This window comes from Malaclemys terrapin, chromosome 14, assembly GCF_027887155.1.
Source record: "Malaclemys terrapin pileata isolate rMalTer1 chromosome 14, rMalTer1.hap1, whole genome shotgun sequence".
Taxonomy (NCBI): domain Eukaryota; kingdom Metazoa; phylum Chordata; order Testudines; family Emydidae; genus Malaclemys; species Malaclemys terrapin.
In genome coordinates, this window is record NC_071518.1 from 29930076 (window position 1) to 29947788 (window position 17713).

Here is a 17713-nt window from a genome sequence, read left to right on the forward strand (position 1 = left end):
CACAAACCTTTCCTTTTATGCCTTCTTTTAAAAATCATTTGTATGTTATTGCTTCTTCCCATTCAGGCTATGAAAAGTACAACACTATTAGAGCAGATCCCGCACTCTGTTTCTTGGAAAGGGTGGGCAAACCAGATGAGAAAGCAGTTGCTGCTGAACAAAGAGCAAATGATTACATTGATGGGTATGAATGTTTCAGTTTTGTTACAAGCTGTTCGATGTAAACTGAACTAAACTTATACACTGGGCCTGATTCTCTTCTCACGCTATTTTTACACCAGTATAAGTTGATTGGTGTAAATGGCATTATTTCTGGTGTATTCCAGTGTAAGTGAAAAGAAAATCAGGCCCAGTGTATTTTATAGCACAATATTTAGACATGGGAATTGATTGGTAACATAAGGTTATCCATGCAGCAGTGATAGTGCTTTGCATTGCTATATGAGAGATGTGAGTTTGATTCCTCAGGACAAAAGCCAGCATAAATTCGGAGTTCTACCACATTAGTCAATTTTTCCTCTAGAGACCAGAAATGTCTAGTGTTGCTAAATAGCAACCCCTTTAAATCAATTTGAGTAGCATTGATAACTTCCAAAGAGGAGGAGTAGTTCATTTTTCATGAGACGGGTTGGTGGCCACAATTTAGGGCCACAGATAGAAGACCTCTTGGAAAGAGGGAAAATGTTGAAGCCATAGTTCCTGTTGTAATGTTTTTTCCCCTCCAAAGTACAGTGACTGAGATTTCCCAGTAGAAAATTAACCAGAGAATAAATCCATCTTGATTTAGAATTGCTTTGCATAATACAAGCAGAATAGGTCCTCTTAAAAGAGTATTAAAATAGATTATTTTGCTGTGTTGAAATTTTAACAGGGATGTAGAAGATCCAGAATATAAACCAGCCCCAGCAATGTTTAAAGATGATATGGAGGTATGGTATGCATCTGTTTTTAGTTCTTTCTATCATAATGAAAATGTTACTTCTAACTTCATAGAGCTAGTTATTTTAACATTTAAATTTCAAGGGGGAGAAGGGATAGCTCAGTGGTTTGAGCATTGGCCTGCTAAACCCAGGGTTGTCAGTTCAATCCTTGAGGGGGCCACTTGGGGATCTGGGGCAAAATCAGTACTTGGTCCTGCTAGTGAAGGCAGGGCGCTGGACTCAATGACCTTTCAAGGTCCCTTCCAGTTCTAGGAGATGGGATATCTCCATTAATTTTTATTATAATATTTTTAATATTTCCTATACATGCACAGCTTAAGTATAAGTCTCATAGAAGTCTTTTAAAAAGTATTTTTGTGTGATCCCTTCATATTAAAGATACCTTAATAGCCAATTGTCTAAAATATAATGTAATACTATTATTCTTATTTTACTTTTATTAGTTATCTACCTAAGGTGTGTGTTGTTTAACTACGTCTCTGATGGAGTCATATTTTTGATTTATTTCAAAACTTGGATTTTTTAGGATGATGCTTCATCGCCAGGAGATCTAGTAATAGCTGATGGAGGTAAAGTAAATTAAATTTCATATATGATGGTTATTTTTAACATATTGTATCCTATCATGCTGGACTACATCATATCTTGGCGCAGCTCTGCTTTGGGGGTAGTGTAGAACCCGAGGCACCATCAATAATTGACTTGTTTCTTTGATTTTGTTTGATTTTCTTTTAATATAGATGGTCAGATGATGGAAGGAGACAAAATTTATTGGCCCACTCAGTCTGCTTTAACAACACGTCTGCGCCGCCTAATAACAGCCTACCAACGTACTAGTAAGAACAGGCAGGCCCAGCAAATCCAACCAACATTTCCAGTTCAGGCCACTGTGATGCAGCCTCCATATGAAGAAGCTGCTCTAAATCCAAAAATGGCAGCCAAGATTGAAAGGCAACAAAGGTTTGTGCAAAGTAAAAGTATTCAGTTTAAACGCATGAGCTATAGAAACTCAATAAGACTTCAAATTTTTTTAAAGTTGTAGTCACTAATTGTCACAGGTGATAATATTAAGAACATTACTAAATGTCCGAACTTGATTGATGGTTTCTCTTTCTTTCTATTGCCAACCAAGATGGACAAGAAGAGAAGAAGCTGATTTTTACAGGGTTGTATCCACATTTGGAGTGGTGTTTGATCCTGACGGGGGTCGATTTGACTGGACAAAGTTTAGAGCCATGGCTAGGCTACATAAGAAAACAGATGAGAGTTTAGAGAAGTACTTGTATGCATTTATGTCTATGTGCAGGAGAGTCTGTCGCCTTCCCTCAAAAGAAGGTACGTATTGTAGGAAAATAGAGTATAGTATGTTTTAAAAATATTTTTTGAATCATGTAGTTGATACTGATCAAACAAAATATTGTTTGTTTCCTCTTTCCAAAAAGCTACAACTTTTTGTCTGCTTCCCAAAATTTTATTAGGGGAGAAGAAAATGGGGAAAAGTCTGTGGAGCATGAGGTCAATGTTTTGTGGGACTTGGGTGTTAACTGGTTAATGTCATCTGCTTGTAATCTGCATTACAAGGTTTTGTTTGCCAGATACTCCCATTTGTTTTATTTTTATACAGAACTTGTAGACCCAACCATTTTTATCCAACCAATTACAGAGGAGCGTGCTTCTCGGACCTTATATCGCATTGAACTCCTGAGGAAGGTACGAGAACAGGCCCTCCGACATCCACAGCTGTTTGAACGCTTGAAACTTTGTCAGCCAAATCCAGACTTGCCAGTCTGGTGGGAGTGTGGGACTCATGACAGGGATTTACTTATTGGAGCTGCTAAACATGGGGTTAGCAGAACAGACTATCACATTCTTCGTGATCCTGAACTCTCATTTATGTCTGCCCAGAGGAATTACAGTCAGAATAAAGTGGCGCTATCAAGGACTTCTACTCCACTTTTACATCAGTATCAGATGGCATTGTCAGCGTCTCCTCTTACACCTCAGTCAAGATTGCCAGATACTAAAGGGAATGCTCTTGAGGATACAAAAGTTAAAAATGAAAACCTTAAAGAGGACCCTCAGTCGTCTGAAGAGGAATCTATGTCTACTGAGGAAACACGGACAATGATGAAATCTGAACCTTTGAGCCCCAAAAATGGCACGCCATTACAGACTACAGATCACAAACTTGGTGTGAAGAGTGAAACTGACAGGCGTATGGTTGCAGCAAGGACAGAGCCCCTAACTCCAAACCCTGCTTCCAAAAAACAGAGAGTCAACAAAAGAGGGTCAGACTCTAGTTCTGATTCTGACTCTGATTCAGACAGATCATCCTGTTCTTCCAGGTCATCTTCATCGTCCTCTTCCTCTTCCTCTTCTTGTTCACGCTCCCGATCAGGATCCAGCTCTTCATCCTCCTCCTCTTGTTCTTCAGCATCCTCCTCCTCTTCATCATCTTCATCTTCATCATCGTCATCATCGTCGTCGTCATCTGAAGAGAGTGACAGTGATGACGAAGAGGCACAAAAGCGAGGTAAGTGGTAAAGTCTTATTGCTACATCATAATTTAAAAAGTAAAAATACTGAATATTGAAAAACATATAAAAGGCGTAGGAATAGGAGAATACATAGTAAAAGCAAATATTCTACACTTCCCATCGCTTCCTACCGAGGCCTCTGTCGATTCAGTGAGTCACGTTGACTGATTTCATAGAGAACTGTGTTCAGCATTCAACTCAGGTGTGGGAGGAAGGATGAATTGTCAGAATTTCTGTAAAAAAAAAAAAAAAAAAAGTTTCCCCTTTTATTCCCCATTTCTTTTCTTTCCTCCCATATTTAGGTTCTTTTGGTGCCTCTTCTGTTTTTCCTTCCTCATTCATCCCTTGTCCCACATTACTGCACCACTCCTAGGAATCTTTTGGAAACTCACAGACCTACAATCTGCCAAAGATCATTAAGAGTAATTTGAGATACTGTCTCAGCACCCACCTATGGGCATCAGGGGACCAGTCTTGGTTACCAAAAAATTTCCTGAAGCAGCAAAGTATCATGCCACGTAATGCTTTCCCAACAGCAGAAAGAATTGCGACAATAAGAACCGTATTCTACCAAAGTGTTAGCTCAGAGATTGTCATGACAGGAATTAGACAATGGGGGGAGCATGATTCTCAATGTCTTGAACTCAATTCAACTGTTTTACTGTTAAGAATATAATCCTCTGCTCTGTTTTCTGTGATGGAGAGAAAAATACATTGAAAGTGCTAATATTCAAGATCTGCTTTAGATTGGTTTCCACTACGAGTACAATGAATGTTATATAATGGTGATCATTAACTTTCTGGCAGTAGAGTTGGGTTGTGTGGGTTAGGAGAGATTTCCCGCCATTAAAGGTAAGGTTTTAGGCTGCAACACCAAGGGTCAGTTATGAAGTTAGGTGCAAATATGTAATTTGTTACTATGGGATATTAGCATATTATACAAGTGGTGTATGCTTATTCATTTATGCTTGTCTGACACAGTGCAACATGTATTTGCATTCACTGACAAATTTTCAAGCATTTTTGCACTGATATTCAGAAAATCTAAATGAGATTGTGGATTAGTGTAGGACCTAGGAACACATAAGATAGAATTTTCAAAATCAGCTATGTGGCTTGGGAGCACTAGGTCCATGGTGGGTTTTTTTTCAATAGGATTTGTGTTCCTGTGTTACTTAGGTACCTTTGAAACTCTCATCCATAGCAAATCTATTGATACATTTCACGTGGTAAAAATATTGGCTTAGCAACATGAGGCCTAACAGTCAACTAGATAGCATGTCTCTGTCTGAAGCATTGTGACATCAGAAGTAAATCAGCTAGTCATCGCTCTCACCCTCCAGTTAATTTGCATACTCAATTCTGTTGGTCAAAATGAATCAGCAAATGAAACTGGCAGTCAGAACTAAGAGAGTTGGGGTGGCATAGGAGTTCAGGACTGCGATAGAGAGGGGCTGTTCTAGATCAATGGTTGTCAAACTTATTTGATTGCATACCTCTTCTTTGTGTCCATAGCAGTTTATCTCCCCCCGGACCACATCGCTCTCTAGCCACTCAGCTCTGAAGGCAGAGCAGAGAGCAGCGGCTGCTGGCCAGGCATCCAGCTCTGAAGGCTGCGCCACCACCAGCAGCAGTGGAGACGTAAGCATGGTATGATACTGCCATTCTTTATTTCTCTGCTGTTGCTGGTGGCAGCGCTGCCTGGCAGACATCTGCAGCTCTCAGGCCACCCAGCTCTGAATAAGTGCAGTCAGGTTTTTTTTTCCCCTCCAGCTTCTCATTTCCCCTCCTCCCCCCCAGAATATATTCCGTGCTCTCATCCGGGTTTGAGAACCTCTGTTCTAAATCAGGAGCTATATTGGCTGAGTAGGAATGAGACGAGATTTGCACTGAGGCTCCCTCATTTACCTTTTGCCTACTTAAAACTGTTTTAGTAGAATCTCTCTGCCTTGACTGTCAAGGAGGGAGATGACTAAGGTAAACAACAGGCTAGTGTTCAGGTTTAAGGCTAAGGTTAGAGTTACTGACTGAGTAACCTCTGATGTTGCAATGCTCCTCTGCCTGCAGGACCAAATGGGCATTGTCAAGGGGATGTTGTTGATAAGAAACTGATAAAACAAAGGAGACGAGGAGGAGTGGCTTAGACAATTTAACAATAAAATTTACGGTTAGTGGCAGTATCCTGTAAAATTGCTGCAGGTTCAGGTAATAGGGACTGTATTCCTGCCCTTTCCACCACCTGCCAGTTTAGCCTATGTAACCAATGATGTGTCTGACCTTCTCGTTGTAAAATGTTAGCTAGGGAGTGTAAATCAGTCTGTCTGACTTTCTGTTGCTGTCTAATTAGAAATTTCCATTTTAAAGATTTGGTAACTGCTGGAAGGTTCTCTTAACTTCAGTGCAATTCATTATGCACCATCTCTTTAATATGTAAGGTTTTTTTCATGTGTAGTACACCATTCATAGCACCTTTTGTGCAGCTGTCCTATATATTGCACACTTGAAAGACGCTAGTATTTTAGACCTATCTGTTGTGTTCGAACTGTTTTGAGAGGACAGTATTTGTAACAAATGCCTCACTATTTAGTGATTTTGGTCTTGGCTACTAAACCGGTGTTAATACTTCCATTATTTCTATAATCCCAGGATTTGCATGCTTAGCAACTATACTATTCTGCATGAAAACAATACTTCAGTTGATGGAAGGGATAGCCAAAACACTTCTACCTCCACCCTATTTACAGGGCTCTCTAGAGTAGTGTTTCTTTCAACCTTTTTGATACCAGGGACCTTTCTGCTTTCTAAACTGTGTCAGGGAGATCTGAGTGACTGGTGCTGGTCCACAGACAGGTCATTGAGAAACTCCGCTCTAGAGGAAGAAAGTTTTCAGCAGGCTCTACATTTTGGACTGCATGGAAGGGGCGGGGGGAATACTGGAAAAATGGGTTACATATCTGTTTGAAATAGAGAGGTTTTTGGTGGTCCCAAGCATTCAAAATCCATTTCAGTTTTTGAAGTATTAATATTTAGGGAGTTGAGATTTGACATGGATGTTATGAGTTATCTTTTGTTATCTAGGGCATTCTCACCCTTGTATTGTGGCTGCTTGGTGCTGTGCCACAAGTAGATTCTGGGTGCAAAGCCAGCTTAGGCACCATGAGATGATATCCCCTCAGTCTCCCTTGCACAGGGGGATCGTCTGGTGGTGTGGAGCTAAGTTAGTCATTAATTGTGTTTAGAGAAAGGAGATGTTGCTAGGACTGTACTACACCTTGCTGATTCCAACCTGCCTTATCAGTTCATTGGTGCTATTGGCAGGTGGTACAATTGACAGCATCTTTCAGACTGCTGAATTATGCTTGGGACCATCCTGATGCACATCTGGCCCAGGATCAGGGAGTGGCGGGGCAGGGCTCAGCAAAGAGGCTGTGTGGTCCTCTACCATAGAAAACTTGTAATATTTTGGCAAATCAGTGGTGGGTAGCATTTTTTTATCAATATTTTATGATTAGAGTGATGATGGAAACATTTTTTGTAGAAAGTAGAGTGTTGTGATACAAATGCTTTTTCTACAAAAATAAAAAACCTCACCCACTCACACCCACCCATCCTCCGTAACTTAACCACACAATGCACAGATAAAATATGATATTAACTGATTTAAAGCAATGAAAATCTCCATCTTTCGCTCACTTATGTACACAATTGTAATCTTGCATTTTTTGTTACACATAAGTTTGAGTCTTGCAGAATTATCTGACATTGCTCTTGCATCTGTGGCTGTTAGTTTAAAAATATGTCTGACCTTGCTACAAGGAAATTTATACTGTGCAAACACGGAGACATAATATCCCTGATTTTCTTCTTCTGTTGGAGATGGTCTGGAAGAGGAAAGAAATGAAAAAAATGGAAGTTGGAATGTGGGAAAAATAGGTGAGGATCAGGGGAGAAGAAGAAACAGTGGAATGTTAGTGGAAAAGAAACTCAGATTTTAAAAATGCATGTTTAAAATTGTAATTATGTAGACACATCATTTAAAAAAAATTGGGGGGGGGGACAAATGGAGCCTTCTACACCCCATCCAATAAGTGAAATGGACCACATATAAAAAGTAATATCCCCTCAATAGATTTACCACACTCTGGTAACAACCACTTTGCTTTCCATGCTTACTTTTCTGTTTAAAAATGGAATTGATTTATGTCTTGAACTCACATTTCGTTTCACTTCAAAATGAAATGTGCGTGTTCTAAAAAGTACACAAGGGATTTTATATCAGACTTTAGCAAGCAACCTGTTTTGAAATCTCTGAATACTTCACATGTTAAGCTCTAGAAAAGAGCATAGGAATATAGTTATGTGCAGAGTAGTAGTAGTTCACAATTTACATAGAAGAGCCTCAGCACTCCTAATTTAAAAATCAGCCTTGCATATACCCAGAATAAAAATTTCATTTTTCATTTTATATTAGTGTTCAAATTTTTCTTTCCAAACCTTTACATACTTGGTATGAGCGTCCTAAAAAAAAAAAGGTATATTTTTCTATATAGCTTCAAGTTATATGTAGTACTTTTATTTAGCAGAAGGAACACCTCACATCAAAGCATATGACGAAGAGAGTGTAGCCTCTCTGAGCACAACACAAGATGAGACCCAGGACTGTTTCCAGTTGAACAACGGGACACCAAATTCCAACTATCTCTTGCAAGGTGGATATATGTTGGCTGCATCCTATTGGCCAAAGGTAAGTTTGTAATACCATTTTCAAGCTCAAATGTGATAGCTGGGTCATTTTTCTTGGGGGTTGATGAGTTAAAATAGCAAGCTGGTGGTAAATCCTATTGTGACTATGCCAATATGACGTTTTGGGTTTCGACTCAGACCAGTCGGGTTGTGTCACTGCCTGGTCTGGAATTCTGGATGTCTTAAATGCTATGCTGCTGTGGCTTATAGCCCTGACACCAACAGCCGGCATACACAGGGTGACGCCAAGACCCTCCCTGTCCTGTATTTTCTCCAAAATATCTGCCCTGTAGTGTCCAGTCCTCTCACCGAAAACTTACAGAAGTTAAGTTTGCTGCTCCCTTCAAGAGACAGTACCTGGAAGCTTATTACCTTAACTGGGGTTAACACATTGAGTTGGTGTATAGTATAAATAAAACAAGTTCATTAAACAAGCAAACAAAAGTAAAAATATGCTTCTAAGATTAAAACTTAATTTCAACAGGTTGCAATCTTTGCTTAAGCAGTTTTCTCATCTATATTCAGTTCCCAGAGACTTCAAACTGCTTGGTTAAAGGATCCACCATTCTGTGATTTCAGGAGCTCTGGCCCCTTTAGTCTCTCATGTGACAGAAGGCAAAATGGCTCTCTCTCTTTATATCTTCCCAAAGTTCAGTGATGCTGCTTCAGGAGGCAGGAAGGCTTCAGGAGCAGGGGGTGCACTCTCCATACCCCATCGAGATTAAGTGGTCATCTTTCCCCACTTGCTCTCCTGATGGCTTTGTTCACCATGCATGTAAATGTCCTTTTCTTTGTCTTCGGTCACACCTTGCTTAATTTACACCAGAAACACATTCAAGCAATGTGAAAACACACTCAGTTAATGCTCAGGCGCAGCATCTGTAGCTTCCCTTAAAGATATCCCTGTTACTGAAATCTGCAGAGCAGCAACCTGGCACTTTGTACATGCCTTCATTAGACACTGTGTACAGGGTGTGAACAACTGTGTCTGATGCAAAACTACCCTGCCTAGAGAAGCAATCAGTTATGTTATAAGTTTCTAGGCACCTGCCTCCTTAGAGAGACGGCTTGTGAATCACCAGTAGTGCACTACACATAGGGACAATCCCTGGAAGAAGGAGGGGTAGTAACAGGAGTTCTTTGCGATATCTTTTCCCTATATATAGTGCACTACCTCCCCTCTTTCCCCGCTCCCTAGTCTCCTAGTGGGAACTGGCGGTAGAGAAGGAGTTGAGATGGTGGCAGTCTGGCAATCCCCCCTTTTATTCCTTTGATGCGGTGCACAAGGGGAGCAGAGGCACATGGGTGGACCAGATGGACAGTGCTAGGTAAAAATCTATAGTTTTTGGAATGCTTGCTCATGTCCATTCCATATTAGGTGTGTGTGCTTGCTACATGCACCAGTGCCGGAAGTTTTTCCCTTAGCAGTATCTGTAGGGGACTGGCTCTGGTGCCCTCTGGAGTGGCGCCCGCATGGTGCGGTATAAGGGGCACCACCGGCTCTCCCCACTCTGAGTTCCTTCTTGCTGCTTCACGGTGCTGGAACTTCTGCTGCGTCAGCTAGCTTTCGCTTAGTTCAGTGTGTCTCAAAAACGTTTCTTTTTAAAATAGTTGTGTATATAGTATAGTATTTACCCTTAGTATTAGTTCTTGTTAGTTGGTCCCAGATGGGATTCAGCCTAGGGATGGGGCATGCCTTGATCCCCAGGCTTTAAACCATGCCATCATTGTAAGTCGCCCATGCCCATCAGCGACCCGCATGTTAGCTGTTAAGGTGTCTAGGAGAAGGACACATAAGTGACACATGTTGCATCTGTAAGTCGTCCAAACCCAAAATGAAAAAGGAGAGAGACATCCATCTTGAGGCGCTCCTGATGGGGTCAGCATTGACCCCAGCACCGGCCGATGCCATCTACGAGCCAGCACCAATCCCCCTCTCCAGCCAAGAAGCTCAAGAGGTCCGCGAGGGGAAGATCTCCCACTTACCGTAGGGAAAGGAGAGGGCCGGAGGAAAGCCAAGACCCGTGCTGGGCGGCTCAACACCTCCATCAGGGAGTTGGGTCCCAGCTCATGTTGAGCGGTCGAGCCCCTCCCATACTATGCTTGCCACAAAGGACGGTGATGAGGGCTTCCGTCAACTCGAAGTCCCATCGACGCCCGAGTCTCTGCTGGCAGTGCAGGAGATCCTGACGCTACCGGCGAATGACAAAAAGTATACGTTCGTTCTGGTCCAAATGATAGAGTTCATCGGAGCGGTGCTCAACTTGACCTGCGCCAGAACGTTCATGCTGCTAGGAAGGTAACAGACGTTGATGGACCTCATCACGGAGGTCTCCACATTCCCCCTCACTATGGCCAGGGTTTGCCTGTGCCTGCTGGGTCACATGGCAGTGTGCACATACGTTGTCCACCATGCCAGGCTCCGGATGCGGCCCCTGCTGCAATGGCTGGCGACGGTCTATTCCCAGTCCAGGGATCACCTGGACAAGGTCGTTACCATTTCCCCCGACAGTACTCGCCTCACTGCAGTGGTGGACCGATCGCACGACCATCCTACAGGTGGTTCTGTCCGATATCCCCCATCACTCCATCGAATTGGTATCAGACACTTCAGACTTCAGCTGGGGCATGCACCTCGGCGACCTCCAGACCCAGGGTATGTGGTCCCCTGAGGAGATGGTATTACACGTAAACGTCAAAGAACTTAGGGTGGTCTGCTTGGCATTCGGAGTCTTCCTACCTTACTTGTCGGGCAAGGTAGTGAGAGTCTGACGGACAATACGGCCTCGATGTTCTACATCAACAGTCAAGGGAGAGCATGTTCGTAGATTCTTTGCCAAGAGGCACTCTGTCTTTGGGACTTAGACATCAGCCATGAAATTCATCTGGAAGCTTGTCACTTCCCTGGCATCACGAAAACACTAGCAGATCACCCCAGCAGGGACTTCTCCTCCCACCACGAATGGTTGCTTCACACGGAGGTAGACTGCATGATTTTTCAGGTGTGGGGAACTCCCCAAGTGGACCTGTTCGCCACCAGGCTAAACAGGAAATGCCACCGGTTTTGTTCGCGGCCAGGCCTAGGCAAGGACTCCCTCTTCGATGCCTTTCTCCTGTTGTGGTCAGGGAACCTGATGTATGCGTTCCCTGCGATTCCTCTCATCAGCAGGGTCCTGGCAAAGATCAAGAGAGAGAAGGCACAGTTTATCATGGTCGCCCCAGCTTGGCCTTGCCAGCACTGGTTTGGCACGCTCATGAACCTGGCAGTAGCCCCTCCCTAGCCTCTGCCCAACTGTTCCCGCCTACTCCTCTTGTGGAAGGTCTCCTTCCTGGTGGCAATTGCATCAGCTCGAAGGGTCTCTGAAATCAGAGTGCTTACGTCAGAGCCACCCTACACGATGTTCTATAAGGACAAGGTTGAACTGCGACTGCACTCTGCCTTTTTACCAAAGGTAGTTTTGCAGTTTCACGCTAATCAGGACATATTTTTACTGGTCTTCTTGCCAAAACCTCATAAATCTGATAAGGAGCGCAGGTTACACACTCTGGATGATAAGAAAGCACTAGTCTTTTATATAGAAAGAACTAAGTCGTTCTGTAAGTCGACACAATTTTTCATCACAGTAGTGGACAGAATGAAAAGCCTACCTGTTTCTGCTCAGAGAATTTCCTCTTGGATCACCACCTACATCAGGTTTTGTTATGAACAGGCAAAGGTACCACTGCTGGCGATCATTACCGCCCATTCCACCAGAGCGCGGGTCTCGTTAGCAGCCTTCCTGGCCCACGTGCCAATTCAAGATATCTGCAAGGCCGCTACCTGGTCATCCATCCATACCCATTGCACCCAGCAGGTTCGGGGTGATGCCAGCTTTGGCAGAGTAGTGTTACAATTCTGAGCTTACCTCTTGTGAGTCACCTAGAATGGAATCGACATGAGCAAGCACTCGAAGAAGAAAAAAGGTTACCTAGCTCTCGTAACTGCTGTTCTTCAAGATGTGTTGTTCATGTCCATTCCATAACCGGCCCTCCTACCCCTCTGTCCGAGTTGCCGGCAAGAAGGAACTTGGAGGACATAGGGCTGGCGGCGCCTCATATACCAGGACTCCAGAGCTGGCCCTACGGATACCAGTAAAGCAAAAAATTCCAACAATGGTGCATGTGGGCGCGCACACACCTAGAACGGAATGGACATGAGCAACACATCTTAGAACACCAGTTACAAGAGGTAACCAGTAACCATTTTTTACTGCATGGTGAGTAAATTTATCCTTTTGCATACATCAGTGGCTTATTCTCAACTGCACTAGTGGAAAACTAAGAAGATTTTGTAATTTGTTAAAATGTATACTTAAAATACAAACTTTAATCCTAGTGTTTAGTATACTTTTGACAATTGCCTTCACAGTGGAAAAGAATAGATATTATTTTAAAAATGAAAGATTAGATTAGTTTTGACACTTGAAGTCAAAATCAGAGGACCCAAGGGAAATACTTTATGGGCGTCTAAAGCCAATCCTGTTTTCACAGTCCCCTGCTATGCTTATGGTTTGCAGTACATCTGGCTTATAAAATCACCTACTTCTTGGAGGTGCTAGTTGGATTTTAAGTAGATTCAACTTCATTTTTGAATTTTCTGGGATTTATATTTTATTCAGTAGTTCTAAAGTTATTTTACCACAATTTTGTAAAATGTAAGGGTCACTGATATAATTCTTCTACATGCTACTTTCCAAAGAATCTGTGTTCCCCTCTACAAAACCATTTTAAATTATGTAGTTACCGATAACACAGTCTTAGGATACGTCTTCACTACCCGCCGTAGCGGCGGGTAGCAATCGATTTATCCGGGATCGATATATCACATCTCATTAAGACGCGATACATCGATCCCCGAACATGCTCACCGTCGACTCCAGAACTCCACCAGAGCGAGCGGCGGTAGCACAGTCGAAGTGGGAGTCGCGGCCATCAATCCCGCGCCGTCTGGACCCCAGGTAATTCGATCCAAGATACTTCAACTTCAGCTACGCTATTCACGTAGCTGAAGTTGCGTATCTTGGATCGATTTCCCCCCCTCCTCCCCCCCCCCCCCCCCCCCAGTGTAGACCAGCCCTTAGAGTAAAATTTCATTGTATTTGTTAAAGGCATGTATTATATTCAAAAAATAGCTATTGGTTTCTTAATTTGCAGTGATAAAGATCTCATTCACTGGAGGCAGGCATGGATTGGACTGAGGCTTGAAAATATGCAGCCAGATTGGAAGCTTCTGATGAAGGCATTGCTTTCAGAAGTCAAGCAGCTTAGGGAGAGCCTGAAAGGGAACTTCATGACAAAGGAAGAGACAAAAAGGGTGGGGGAGCTCAGAAGAGAGAGATTAGTATTAGTATCGGAAATTCAGGAGCTTTTAATCTCCACTATATTAACGTCACGAATATTTTTCTTAAAAAAACTTTGATTTCAATGTTCATGATTTTCAATTTTTAAGAGCGCCACTTGAGCTCTTAAACAATCTAACTTTCATAGGGAAGGTGGAAGGCCAATTTATGGACACCCACAAATAGAGGCATAACAAAACAACTAATCATTTTTGAAAATGTAGGCCCTTGTTCTGAATATAGTGGTGTAGAACATAATCAGGATTAGGAGAGAACTGTAAAGAGCATTTTATATATTGGGCAGCTTTAGTGTTCACATATCTTGGACAAATATGTATGCTCTAACGGTATCAGCAAACTTTATGGATTTTATTTTTATATTACATAGCTTCTAAAAGGGTCCCCTACATTTTATTTGGGGAATTCAGCATGTATTGCTTAAGGTCTAAGTACATGCTTGACTTTTCAGTGGGACTATTTGTATGTTTAAAATTAAATATATGCTTAGTGATCTGCCAGCTTGGGACTTAAGGTATTTGAATCTGTTCCGTTCCAGATTCAAACATGACAACAGGAACTATGAATAAGAGCATGCACATTTATTTTTATATTTGTGGTTGTTTATTATATTATTGTAGTACCTACAAGCCGCAGTCTAAATAGGATCCCATTAAGCTAGACACTGAACAAACATGTGTTAGGTGATAGCCCAAATGGTCATGGCCAAAAATCTGCAAATACTTCTGCACTGTTTCATTTTACTATCCACAGTATTCCCATTAAAATTAATGGGACTACTCATGTGAGTAAAGCAAAGCATGTGCGTAAGTATTTGCAGGAGCAGGACCTAAATAGACAAGATACACAGAGCGGAAGAAAGGAAGTATCATTGTCCACATTTTGCAAATGGTTATGTGAGGTATAGAAAGATCATGTGATCTCTCTGAAGTCACATAGGAAAACATGTTGTAGAGCCAGGAATTGAACCCAAATCCTGAGTACAAGTCCACTGACTTAACCATAAGATCATCCTTTCTCTTCTTTGTAGAAGAGTAAGATTTGCATTCTGAATGGCATAATGTATAGATTTGGTAAGCAGTTCCTTTGTAAAAAAAAAAATTCTCTTTTTTTCTAGGATCGAGTTATGATTAACCGCCTAGACAGTATTTGTCAAACAGTGTTGAAAGGTAAATGGCCTTCAGCAAGAAGAAGTTATGACAGCAATACAGTAGCCTCTTTCTACACAACCAAACTTCTGGACAGCCCGGGTGCAGCTGCAGACTACAGTGAACCTAGTGCACCAACACCCCCAACTGCAGGTGTTAAGGAAGAACATGATCAGTCGCCACAGATGCCAAAGGTGAAGAAGCATGTACGAGAAAAGGAGTTTACAGTGAAAATCAATGACGTATGTTTATTTTTATTGCCCTAGGACCTGATTGCGATTGCGGTGTGCGGCATGCTTTACCTGCAAGTGGCTGCCTGCTCTCACTCTTACTTCCTTTGCACATTAGTTTACGGGTATTTGGATATGTTTCTTTTGGGCATTGAGCAATTTTAAATTTGCATATCCTAGTAGAGGGATCATCATTGAATGTATGTCCCTCTTTAAACTTTTGAAATCCTGCTGTTCAGATGCTTCCTCAAATGGTTTGTTTTATGCAGTTTCTAACAAACTGGTTAGTTGCATAAATAATAGGTGTTTCCAGTGAGTTTGGCTTTTTTTTGAACATTTTAGCATGCCCTACTCAAATTAGCACTTTATAATTTCATGTGCTTTTAAAAAGATTACAACTAGATTCTGTAGTTTCACATACATACTAGAGGTGTCTAAAATACCCATTTCCTATACTTGTAATTTGAGAGTTGTTGGTAGTAAGTACATATGGATGAGAACTCTGTTCTAGTAATTGGATTTGGGATTGCAGAGGATGAGGCTAAGGAAGTAGATAGATGTTCAGTGTCTGAATTTTTCAATTAAGATATTAATTTATTCACAATTTGTATTCATAAAGGTGGTCCTGTAAAATTTCTGGTTAGATTGGTTACTTGGAAGAAAAGCAAGGCTTGATTAAAGTCTTGTGTGATCTCATTTTCTCTCAACTCTTCTGGAATAGATGTGTTTTATGCAGGAATCCTGAACTTCTAACCCTGGCATTTGTTTAACAGGAAGGTGGTTTGAAATTGACTTTTCAGAAGCAGGGGTTTTCTCAGAAAAGGCTATTTGAAAGTGAAGAAGGCACGTTAGGACAGCAGCAATACCTGGCTCGGCTGCGTGAGCTCCAGAATGCTTCAGAGACCAGCCTTGTCAATTTTCCAAAATCCTTACCAGAATCAGGTAAACATTATGATTTATAATAGTGTCAATTTACATAATGCTCCCTGGTCACAAGAATCTCTTTGAGACTGTACACTGTAGGGAAATAGACAAAGAGCCATTATACTTTGTCTGCCGTTTTCTATCGGTGTTAATTTTCTGTGCATTCTTTATAATCTGTCTCCTGTGCCTGAGGCAATCAAACAGTCAAGTATAGTAGTATAGAGACAGTTTTGTGCTTTACTACTGTGATCCTTAATAATATTCTGAACAAAACTGTATTATAGTTCAATCAGAAATATATATTACAGCTAGAAAGTAGGCTCTGATCTGGATCCTCAATTTTTCGTAACAAGGAATGTTTAGATTTAGGTATTTGTTTTGGATCTATTTCTAATTATAGCTATGAAAGTCATTAAGTTCCAGAGGTTAATTACACGTGGGGGGGGGGGGGGGGGGAGACTTCCTTTTATACTTTTGAAATTTACCTCTCCATTTCATTGGATGCCTTCTAGTTCTTGTGATGGTGTCATGATTTCTTTGGTGCCACTATGGTCTCATTGTGGTAGTGATCGTCAATAGCTTTATTATATAAATATGTATTCAGAAAATGTCTAAAAGGGATATTATTTACCCTGTATATTACAATAGCTTCTTAAGGACTTAATATAATTGTGTGTGTGTATATATGTGTGTATGTGTAAAAAAAAAATATATATATATATATATATATATATATATATATATATATATATATATTATTAACCCAGTAGACCATAATGACTCATATGGAGACATTATAATCTCTCACGTATACTTGAGTTATGCATGTGAGTAACCTTTATGAAAAGTAATGTCTGTAAACATGAAGTAGACACAATATTTAAGATGTTCATAATATTGACTAATTGTTTACAAAGTTTTTAAAATCTAAGCTTGAGTTACAGCAATTCCAAAATATATCTTTAACTTTGAAAAATGTACACATTTTTCATTTATGTAGAATAGAAGCTTATTGAAATCGTTTGTTGAATACAAGCTACATAAAAATACAGAAGTAGAAACTTGGTATGTCAAGTTTCAACCTAATACAGGATAATACATCTAAGATCCTTAAGCCTATTAAATATGTACGACAGTGTTGTCAACTTGTGCAATATTTGGGATCTTTAAGGGTTCTCATTAATGTCTTATTTTTTCTTCAATCTTGCAAATTTTTGCCCTCATCTAAAATGGCTGCCATATCCCATTACCATCTGGATCTGAAGGCAAAAGCTTCCCTTAGCAAGATGGATTGTATATCCATTTGACCTTATCAGATGAAAGTGAGGCTGCCCTTAGCAAAGATAGATGACATTCTGTTGGTTTCCAATGGCTCTGAAGCCAGGCTACTCTCAGGGAAGAGTGTGTCCCACTGAGGGCCATGCAAATTTAAAGGTGTTAGGAATGGGACTGTAGGGACTATCAGGAAATGGAGTGGGTTAGGGAACTGGACAGGGCACTAAGAATCAAAGGAATGTGAGAAGCAGAGAACAGAGGGGATGGGGTACTAGGGAATGTTGGGATTAGGAGGCCATCTGAGAGGTGGTAGAAGGATATGAAGGCAAAGTGAGAGGAGCTGAAAGAGTGCAGAGGAATGTGGTGTGAAAGAGAATGTGATGGGTAAGAAACTGTGAGGGAGGGAAATATGAGTGGGGGTGAATGTAGGTGACAGTAGATGGTAGGGAAACATGCAGAAAGAATGTGATTGGAGCAGCTGCCTATCCTATTTAGCTAAGGACTGGATAGAATGGAATT

General features: G+C 41.3%; 1 protein-coding gene across 12 annotated transcripts in view; it reads left to right on the top strand.

Annotated features, from left to right (window-relative positions):
* Positions 1-17713, top strand: part of CHD9 (chromodomain helicase DNA binding protein 9) — a 192592-nt gene that overhangs the window by 151855 nt on the left and 23024 nt on the right. For 7 of the 12 annotated variants that reach the window (XM_054048599.1, XM_054048601.1, XM_054048606.1 and 4 more), the window contains 9 exons: positions 67-184; positions 872-929; positions 1468-1510; positions 1682-1901; positions 2074-2276; positions 2566-3474; positions 8059-8222; positions 14735-15007; positions 15769-15937. In XM_054048599.1, the coding sequence (XP_053904574.1) occupies positions 67-184; positions 872-929; positions 1468-1510; positions 1682-1901; positions 2074-2276; positions 2566-3474; positions 8059-8222; positions 14735-15007; positions 15769-15937 (2157 nt within the window). The remainder of the gene's footprint in view (positions 1-66; positions 185-871; positions 930-1467; positions 1511-1681; positions 1902-2073; positions 2277-2565; positions 3475-8058; positions 8223-14734; positions 15008-15768; positions 15938-17713) is intronic. The other 5 variants (XM_054048604.1, XM_054048609.1, XM_054048603.1 and 2 more) reach the window with 4 other exon arrangements.